The sequence below is a fragment of the Colobus angolensis genome, unplaced genomic scaffold (genome assembly GCF_000951035.1).
Source record: "Colobus angolensis palliatus isolate OR3802 unplaced genomic scaffold, Cang.pa_1.0 Scaffold253, whole genome shotgun sequence".
In the NCBI taxonomy this organism is placed as follows: Eukaryota; Metazoa; Chordata; class Mammalia; order Primates; family Cercopithecidae; genus Colobus; species Colobus angolensis.
In genome coordinates, this window is record NW_012115744.1 from 3,342,690 (window position 1) to 3,352,963 (window position 10,274).

The 10,274-nt window shown below is 52.0% G+C and overlaps 2 protein-coding genes across 2 annotated transcripts in view; both read right to left on the reverse strand.

Moving 5' to 3' along the window:
• Positions 1-10,274, reverse strand: part of TNS3 (tensin 3) — a 321,347-nt gene that overhangs the window by 51,312 nt on the left and 259,761 nt on the right. The gene's annotated exons all lie outside the window — the stretch shown is intronic.
• On the reverse strand, positions 261-2,689 carry LOC105515079 (endothelin-converting enzyme 2-like). The gene is made up of 6 exons (XM_011946795.1): positions 2,465-2,689; positions 2,143-2,278; positions 1,703-1,918; positions 1,120-1,244; positions 856-1,002; positions 261-677 (listed from the first exon to the last, which is right to left on the reverse strand). The coding sequence occupies exons 1-6, from the start codon at positions 2,687-2,689 to the stop codon at positions 570-572; spliced, it is 957 nt and encodes a 318-aa protein (XP_011802185.1). The 3' UTR covers positions 261-569.

Here is a 10,274-nt window from a genome sequence, read left to right on the forward strand (position 1 = left end):
CTGGCTAATTTTTATATATTTAGTAGAGACGGGGTTTCACCTTGTTGGTCAGGTTGGTCTCGAACTCCTGACCTCAGGTGATCCACCCACCTTGGCCTCCCAAAGTGCTGGGACTACAGACGTCAGCCACCGCACCTGGTCTAAACTTCTTTCTACCCAGCATGCCCTCATGCACTCCCACGTATTCTACAGGGCCTGGATCAAATGCAATCTCTTCAGGAAGACTTCGCTGGCTCCCTAAGTCTCTCCTGAATCCTCAGGACCCTCTTGTGAGCTTTGTTCTCAGCCATCTAGGTTCATGAACCCATTGACACTGAACGCTTCCTGTGACAATGGCTTGGAAACTTATATCTCAGAATTCCCCCACTGGACCTGGCACACAGTAGGTGTCTATGAAACCTACTAGAAGAATAAGAGAAAGGAAGGAAGGAAAAGGGGAAGAAAGGGAGGAAGGGAGGAAGAAAAGAAGGAAGAAAGGAGGGGCAGTTGGTTCACTAGGTGACAGGATAGGCTCACCTTCCCTGCTCTGACCCTTGGCAAAGGGAAAAGTCAACAGGGATCAGCCCAGCTCAGCAAGGGGTAGGGATGGGGATTCGGAAGATGTTCCTTACTTTCTCATTGGCAGTTCTGTTTAAGTAGTAATCCCGAGAGGGCAGAAAGAGCCCAGACTGGTCCACCTGCAACGGCAAGGAAAGGAGGTGAGCCCCTCGTTTTCCCCACCATGGGAACCTGAATTCCCCAGCAGGGGTTGGGGTGGAGGCCGGGGGTCAGCCCAGCCTGCCTGTCACAGGAGAGGGAAGTCTGGGCTCAGCAAAGGGTCCCTAAGTCTCTCCTCACCCTTTCCCAGCTCATCACCTGGATAACATTGCTGTTGGAACTCTTAGAGTCGGCACTGATGTAGACGGTGAAGAATGGGGTGGCCCTGTAGGTCCCTGCTACTGCCTTCAACACCTCCATAAAGTTATCCTGGTCCCAGGGCCCTGTAATGTTCCAACCACCAATCTGTGTAGAGACCATAAGTGGAATGATTAGCACAGGAGCTCCCAAAGTGTTCCTGGGCCATCTCCTCTCTCAAGGCCCCTCCTGCTCCCCTGCCCTCAGCCGGCTCAGTGGCCCCACCTTGTCAATGAGGTCTCTCAGTGGCTGGGCTCCCAGCTCCTCAATGCGCTCCACCTGTAGGCAAGATAGGTAGAAGCGCTGTGTCTTCCGCTCAGCTTCACTGCTAGAGTTGAAGGTGGTGTTTTCTGTGGGGCAGAACATAGGATCCAGGTGGCAATTACGTTAACTGCTGAGAGGGAGTCCCTGGCCCTTGCTCGGTTCCTCTCCTTGCCTTGTCAATGAGCAGTCCTCCTAACGCAGACCCAGGAAGAGTGTCTGAAACAGCAAGCCGTGGCTTCCTCTCCCTGTCCATGGAGACCCTAGGATATCTAAGCAGTACAGGCTCCCTGGTGTCTACCACACCATGACAGTGCTCCAAACAGGGTGCAGAGAAGCGGTCCTCCATTATACCCAGAGTTCTGCCCCCGTCAAACCCATCCCCACTTCTCAAGAGTCCCCTGCTCTCTACCTCCCCACCCTCTGGAGTGTTCACAGAGCCATCCACTTCCTCATTCATGGACATTGACTATCTGCTAAGTGTCAGGCCCTGTGCTAGGCACAAGGCACATAGGTGGCCCAAGGCCTCCCTAACAGCCCCACTCACCAAGCAGGTGCTTCAGTATGGCCTGGTTTTGGTCCCAGAGGCTGTTGAAGGTGTTCCAGCGAGAACGCCCATCGGGCAGGGGATTCCTCCGAATCCAGCCCCCACAGGAGAACTGGTAAAAGTCCTCACAGGGGCTCACCCCTCGGTCCAGGGACTCCAGGATTTTTCCAGCCACTCGAATGCAGGCCTCTGTAAGGCAGGTGCTGTGGGATGGGTCTGTGGTAGGGGGCATGGCGGGAGGGTAGGAGACTGTCAGTCTGTCTGTCTGGAAGAGGCAAACTCTTTGCAAGGGCCATGACAGCAGGAAGGTTGAGAAGAGAAAGCAAAGCCAGGGCTTTTTTTCAGGGAAGGCTTGGCCTCCACAAGTGAAAATCTTAGAGGCCCTTTGGCCTCCAGAACCCCTAGTTATGAATGCTGATGAAGAGTGTGGGCCCACCTACCTCTGTGGTACTGGACCCCCAGGGCCACAAGGCAGCCCAGAAGCAGTGCAGCCAGCAGTAGAGAGACACCTGCCAAGACCAGCTCCAGCTGCGTGCGTGAGCCTAACAGCTGTCTTGTCCCCTTCTGGAATCCCACCTGGGGAACACAGGGGGACAAAGAGCAACTGAGCTGCAGGGCAGAGGTCCAAGATCACCAGAGGGTGAAGCCACAGGCAGTTTTCAGAGTCACAGGGTTAACTTTGGGCCCGGGGGCAATGAGGCCAGCGGGTGAGTTGAGCCCTGAGTCTGTTTTGTGCAACGTCATGGCTTAGCATCGCCTCACCATAGTCCTAGAGCAGAGGCCAGAGATGGAGCGGAGGTGGGGGCAGGTGACCCTCCAGAACAGCCCAGAGCTGCTGGGTGTGCCAGGCATCATGCCAGGGCTGGGGCCTGGTGAGAAAGGGGAAGCCCCCTTGCCCACCTCCATGGCGTCCGGGGAGGCCCCGCCCTCTACGGGGGTCTGGGTTGCGTCTTCATCCCGAAGCGTGGCCCGTTTGTACTCCACCATCTGCCAGACAGTCGGGGTTGCCAACCGAGGTCAGGCAGAGAGGGCTTTTTGCCCACGACCCTGCCCCAGTGCCCCCTGCCTCGCGGACCCCTGCCCCCTGCTAAGAGGGCCCTTCTCTTCCCACCTGCCACGCTGTCGGGCCTGGGGTCTCTCTATCACCGCTCCACCAGGCCCGGGACACAGCCCTACATCCGCGAGCCGGGCATCGCCTGCCCCTCTGCTGCCGACCCCTCTGCCTCGTCCCCCTCCACCCGGTCCCCTCCCCTGGAGCCCAGAAGATCAAGTTTCAGCAAGCGCAACCGGATCCGGGCCAGAGGCGCCAGGAGCACAGAAGACACCAGGGACGCGGGGACTGAGCAGGAAGAAGCGACAAGTCCCAATGTACAGCTTACCTGGCACCCAGGACTCTGGTCAGTCCATGGAAGGGCTTGGGAGGATGTGGGCCAGACAGAGGGAACTCCTTGGGCTGTGTCCCCAGCAGCCCTATGTGGTGAGCAGAGTCCTTAGTCCCTGTCCCAGCGGTGGCGTCCCCCACCCACCCAGGCAGGGCTGTGTGTTCCGGCCTGTCCCGAGGGAGTCGTGCAGGGGGCGGGGCGGCCACCTCCAAAGAGGCCCATTCAGAGGGCTGCCGGGAGAGCTCAGGCCCGGGAAAGAATCCCGGGATTGTTGGGCTGCCGCTGGCTGTGGCGGGCGGCCTGCCCAGTCAGTGCCTCCAGACGGCCCTGGCCCCGCCTTGCTCACTGCTGCGGTTTGCTTCCTTTTCATTTCTTTTGCTTTTTCCTCCCCCAACTTTAATCTCTTGCAGCCTCCCTGCTGAAACCCAACCAGGCTTAGTTTCAGCCTCGGGCCAGCCATCCCCCAAGGCACAAGCGGCAGGACCCGCCCACCATGCCCCCAAACCTGCCCCTCCAAAGTCAAACCCTCATTCCCCTGGGACCCCACACTCACAGCAGAGAAGCTTCCTGCCACCAGCCAGAGAGGAAGTGGAAGCCTGAAGAGTCTCCAACAACAAGGATGTCCCTAGTCAATCCTCTGCCCCCTACCCCAGCAGGAGCCTACACCCATGTCCCTTTCCTCTGGATGGGGCCATCTGCCTCTCATCTTGCCTGGCCACCATCCTGGAGGGCCTTCATTCCATAAGGCAGCCCAGGGGACACCCTGTCACTGCACCGCTCAAACCCTGCAGGTTTTCTTCCCGGCCTCAGTGCGCTACAACACCCTGCCCAGACCCTGTCCTAGAGCCTGATTCTGGATCCCTCAGCCTGTTCCACCTGGCTAGCACCTACTACAGGCTGTTGGCAGCCTCTACGCATGGTGTCCCCTTTCTTCCGTGTTCTCTCTTTGCTCATATTCTTCTCTCATCTAAAAGGCCAAACTCTTAAGCCAACTGGTGAAAAACTCCTATATATTCTACAAAGCCCTTTTCAAGTAACCCCACATTTTTTTCAGCATTTGGAACACTATCTCCCTCAGTCAAATCAAAGTGCTCTGTTCCCATGACCTAAAGTCTGACTATAACTCAGTCCATATGCAGAACACAGGGGTCTGTCATGTCTCTGGGCCTTAGACACACGGTACATTACTCAGGGTTTTCACAAGGGAAGCACAGAACAGACACTCACCCCTGGCTTCTCTTGTCTCATGTGTCTGGCAAAATCCCACTCCTTCTTCAAATGCTAGCATGACGCCCCTTCCCCTAGAAAGCTCTCCCTAGAAGAGGAGGTCCCCGTACCTCCTGGGCTGCCTCCTTTCTTACAACCCCTGTGCACGCCTGTGCTTCCAGCACAGGTTGCTGCCCAGCCTGAGCCGAGTCATTGGCCAGCCCAGCCCCTGCGCGACCCTGGCACACTGATCAACCTGGTGAAGAGTGGGCAGGTCAATGCCCTACCCCAGGAGGGACATGGCTTGCCTGGGACCCTGGGGCCACCTCTCCGCACACAGGCCAGGAAGATCCCTGGGACCCTCCTCCCAAAGGTCTGAGTAGGCATTTCCTCCCTGGTTGTTTATGTGCTGCAGGGCAGCAGCTCCTGCAAACGATGCTGTCGGAAATGCCTGACCACCGACGGAGCAGGCTCAGCGGAAGCGGATGGACTGGCCTTTCCCATGCCTGTCACTCCCTAAGCAGAGAGGAAGGCGGCACAGGGCGGCACCAGCATGGGCAGCCAGGCCCAGGAAGGCTGACTGTGACCAGGATGGCACTCCCAAGGGTGGGTCCCGTTCCCTCCGTGGAACTGTGGGCTCAGTGACTCGGAGCAAACCCGCAGGGATGAGCAGCAGGGAGGAGGAGGCAGGGCATTCTGCTTCTGTGCCCGTGTCACAGCCATGATGGGGACAATGCTGAGTGTGAATCTACAGATTTAAGCACCTTCTGGAGATCTATTTATCTTTCCTCTCTCGCTTCTTTCTCCTCAACTGCAGTGCCAGCGACAAAAGTGATTTCAAAGGTGGGCTCCAGGTGGCAGCAAGTCGGCTGAGGAAATAACATTTAAAAATCCTTCCCTGACACTCTGCTGCCCCTACCCAAAGACCCAGAGATCCCCGGGCAATACAGGACCCAGATTGTCCACACGTTGACTCTGCTACAGCCAGGACCACCCACTGCACCTTAGCAAAATCAAGCAGGGGTACAAATCAGACACCTGGAAGAGGACAGCCCACCCCACCAGCCGGCAATGCCCGGTCTCCTCTCAGAAACACAGGCGCTGGTCCCATGCGGCTCGCACTCTGCGGGCTCAGGTCCTTTGCAGGCATGATGCATTCAGCTCCCTGGAGTTGAAAGACTGTCTCTGTCCTTCCACTTACCCATCAGAAAACAAAACAAAGTTTTATCCAGATCCTTCTCTGTGTTAGATGCCAGGAATGTGGTGAAGACTCTGCCCTGGAAATGTCCTGAGGCTGAGGGAGGGAGGATGACACCAAATCCCAACCCAGGTTCCACTGGGAAGTCACATCCTTCAAATGCAGGTGAGAGCAAGGCAGCAGAAACAAAAGGATGGAGGGAAGGTGAAGGAGGAAGGGAGAGGAGGAACCGAGGTAGAGAAGGGGCAACGGGAGTTTCCCTTTCGGAGGAAGACACAAGCAGACTTGGTTGTCAGAGGGAGGTGAGAAAAGGGGCAGTAAACCAAGGAGAAGGGAGGAGCTGGGGCACCCAGGGAGGACACACGAGAAGGGATGAGCACGTTTAAAGGTCTTGCAGCCTCCAGAGGGGGCGCGCCCTTCCTGAGACACGACCTGATCAGCTGGATGGAATTCTCCCTTAACACCCTCCCGCCAGCCCCCACTGCCTGTCCACCAGCCTCATGGGTCCCACAGGGGTGCATCCCATCACCTCTCACGTCTCTGCCCCACCAGACTCTGGGGTGAACCATACATGTGCACACAATAAGCGGAACCCTAGACCAGCCCTACTCCCAGCGATTGGGTGATCTGCAGGTATCTTTGAGGACTGGGCACGTGACCCAGCAAAGGAACTTCGGATGCTTTATGTGAAAGCTGCTTCAAAGACGGTGCCACTCCTGCAAACTGTGGGTCTCTCTACTACATGCAAGGCAGTTCCGGAAGGCCTGGGAAGGACAGTCAGGGTGACCCATAGGTTCTGTTTTCAGCAACAGGCTCTGACCCAATAAAACAAAACTAGAGGGATACTAGAATGCCTCCGAGGGACCAGGCACTGCAGACTAAGATCCTCAGCTTTATTTGAACATACTTGTTTGTTCCTGAGAATTACGTGCTGCCCAGCACCCCAGGGCAGGCTCTACTCTGGGGTTCCTGAGACTCAAGTAGAGTGCTCACTTGGGCGTTGCAGAGAAGGAATTAAAAACAAACACAAAACACAAACCCACCACAACCTCAGCGACACTGGGACTTCACAGTAACCCAATCTCACGCTCCTCTGGAAAAATCAAATTCCAACGAGCTGTTCACACAGTCTCTCTGCCAGGTGACACATGGAGACCTGACCTCTGATGCCCATCGCACACTTGGTTGGCCCCGAAGCGTCAGAAAAGTTTACTTTCATTCCAAATGATGGAATTCTCACTTGCCTGGCTTTCAGGATTTTTTGTAAACTTGTTCATTTGCTGTGTCTCTACATGTGTGCATATACAAGTGCATGGCCTGTGAGAAGTGCTCAGAAAGTGGCAAATGTCTCAATCTAGGCATAGCCATAAATACCTGCACACATGACACACATATGTGCCATATCACGTGTCTACATATGTGTGTCACTAAAATGTGATAGAATTTAAACAGATGACAAGGTGGTTCCTGGCCTAAATGGGAAGGCCTGGTCAATGCTTCTATGCCGAGGAGGTACACTAATCTGGGGGCCACCTTGGTAATGCCCTCAAAGGCTCTGATGGGGCAGGCCCCGGCTAGTAACAAATGTTGAGAGGCAGACTGCATATTCCATCTTTGGCCCTCTCAGTGACTCAAGACATCTGACCCTTCTGCAAGTCTCACAATCCCAGACCCTTCCAAGTGTGTCAAGAAGAATGGGTGCGTTTTGGCCAGGAATCACAGCCTGAGGGGACAGTGGCAACAGGTGCTTCAGAGAAAATGCCCAGGCATTTTACCTCTTGATGCCCAATGCTCTTGGGACACCACTGTGAGGCAGGCTGCTGTCTAGAGGGGATGGAGGGATGGAGCTGCGGGGAGGTGGATTACAAGGTGAGGGCCTTCAGAGGAAAGTAAAAATGCAAGGGGTAGCAGGTAAATGCTTCCAGTAGGGAAACATCCTTGCATATTTTATATGCTGGGCCTTCATAAGCATTTTCTTCCAAGCCATTCCCAGTTCTAAGAGGCATCCTGCTGGGCTGAACTACCTTTTCCTGTTCAGAGCAGCAAGGAGGAGACAAGCCCAGGCCCAGGCCCTAGTTGTGGATTCCGGATTCCATACCAGCCACAGGATGCTTCGGAAGGGACCCCAGCCCGAGAGCTGCCCCAAGGCCAGGACCACCTCCTTTCCTCAATCCTGGGATGGAGCACAACTCTCATAGACAATGGGGCTCAGAAAATGCTTCAATAAGGAAGTGCATTTTGAATTTAAAAAATGAAATTTTAAGACAAATTTTTGTTACACTACCATATTCATAGGCTGAAATCTTCATTTTTAAGAGACTGCCCCAACACCATGCATGGCACACATATTCTTATTTTACTTAGATTTAAAAGATGCTTTCAGAGGTTATGCAAACTGTTTCAGATCACAGAGCTACAGAGGGGCAGGACCAGAGCCACATCTGTCACCAAGCCCCAGGGCCAGCATCAAATCTTGTTGGCAGCACTTCAGAATAACTTCTACATGCTGAGGGTCAACAACAGTCCACCAGGAGAGGAGGGGGTAATGGAATGAGCTGATAGATAAATTTAGAAAAGCAAAGATTCCTCTAAACCCAAAGTGAGCAAACAAGAGAACATTCAGCATTAGAGAAGTCTGCAGGCTGACATGGGGACGCTTCCAAGCTGGCCTGCTCCATGGATGAGGTATCAGCACATAAAGCCAACACCTTTTTTTTTTTTTTTAAGCTTCATCACCCTCAAATGAATTCACGTTCTCATCTCAAAAGACCCCTAAAGGCACATTCACAGGCCAGCACTTTAGGCTGACCTCCACGAACCCAGCATTGAGGTCTACTTTTAAGTATAATTTAGAAGCAGTCAACTTTTCTTTTTCATGTTGTTCATCTGGGGCAGGGGTTGGAGGAGGCTGCGATGTTTGCTAATTCACGCCAGTTATTTGGGGTCACCATGCACCAGTGTGCATTCTTTGGCACAAATCGGAATGCAGAGTACATCACAGGCATGTATTCAGGCATGTCTATTCCTATGCACACTTACATATGCCTACGTACCTGAATAAAAACCCATGGAGAAATCCATATAGGAATGCATGTGCTTTTGAGGCTCTAGAAAATCCAAAGTAAACAAGGGCCTCTATAAATGTCACACATATTCACATTCAGTACATGCCTTTGTCTCTATTACAAACATTCTCATTAAGAGTCATAAAAATTCAACAGAAAAGGGAGTTGAGTACAGGAAAGAAAGAAGATTGGTAGAAGCATTGTATCATCTGTCAAGTTTTGAAGGATGACAGCTTTTTCAATAAAAATAAAGCATTGTGTCAAAATAATCTCTCTGTCTCTGTCTCCCTCTTGCCCTCTTCTCATGCTATCTCTCTCTGTCAAACCCTGGGGCTCTGAAAATACTTCAATAAGAAAGTGCATTTTGAATCTAAAAACCAAGTTTTAAGACAAATTTTTGTTATATTACCATATTCATAGGCTGAAATCTTTATTTTTAAGAGACTGCCCCCAATACCACACATGGCACACACGTTCTTATTTTGCTTACATTTAAATGATGCTTCCAGAGGTTATGCAAACTGTTCAAGATCACAGGGTTACAGAGGGGAAGGACCAGTGCCACTGGTACTACCCTTTTCTTCCTCCCTGTGGCAAACATCATCACCCTTTGAAACCTACCAAATCCAGGAAGTCCGCACAGCACCAACTAAACCCTGGTGTCCCCTCTTGTTAACCAATGAGGACCACTTGGCATGTTCCCACTCCTGATCAGTCTCATGCACTTGCACTTGGATGGAGGCAATCCTCCCAGCCCTTTACAAAGCCTCCAATCTACAGTAGAGAAGAGGCTGCATGCTTGGAAGCCAGGCCCCTAAAATGCCTATACCCTACTCTCCAGAAGAACTGAACACAAAATAGAAGTTGCAAAATATATAAGGGCATCCATCCTCTTGAAGTAAACGAACATTAACTGCTAATCATTTTCATTGAAGCCGAAAGTCCTCAAACCCCCTCTGACTACCACTTGTAAAGCTGTTATAAGACAAAGATGCTCTGGAACTACTTAGGGGCGATGGTCCCATGACTCCGTGAATCTACTGAATGCCAGCGCGATGTTCACCTTCAAATGGCTGCTTATACGTTATGTGTTTATATTTTAAAAAGACCATGAAATAGTTTGGAAGCTGAGATGTATCAGAACCACAGCTTTTTTTTTTTTTTTTTTTTTTGACAGAGTCTAGCTCTGTCGTCAGGCTGGAGTACAGTGGTGCAATCTTGGCTCACTGCAACCCCCGCCTCCTGGGTTCAAGTGATTCTCCTGCCTTAGCCTCCCGAGTAGCTGGGACTACAGGCGTGGACCACCAGGCACAGCTAATTTTTGTATTTTTAATAGAGATGGGGTTTTACCATGTTGGCCAGGATGGTCTCGATCTCTTGACCTCATGATCTGCCCGCCTTGGCCCCCCAAAGTGCTGGGATTACAGGCAAGACCCACTGCGCCCGGCCAGAACCACAACTTTTTAAAGGAAACCTTTACTCATGTCTTTTTTATTCATTTGTTTTGAAAATATCATCAAGGTTAAGGATCAGCTAAGAAACAGAATAATTTACATCTTACATTTCATAATTTTATCTATTTTTGCTTATATGGGAGACTGAGCTTAAATGACTCCTTTTGTTACTTTTTTTTAATTTAATTTTATTTTTTTATTATACTTTAAGTTCTAGGGTACATGTGCATAACGTGCAGGTTTGTTACATATGTATACTTGTGCCAT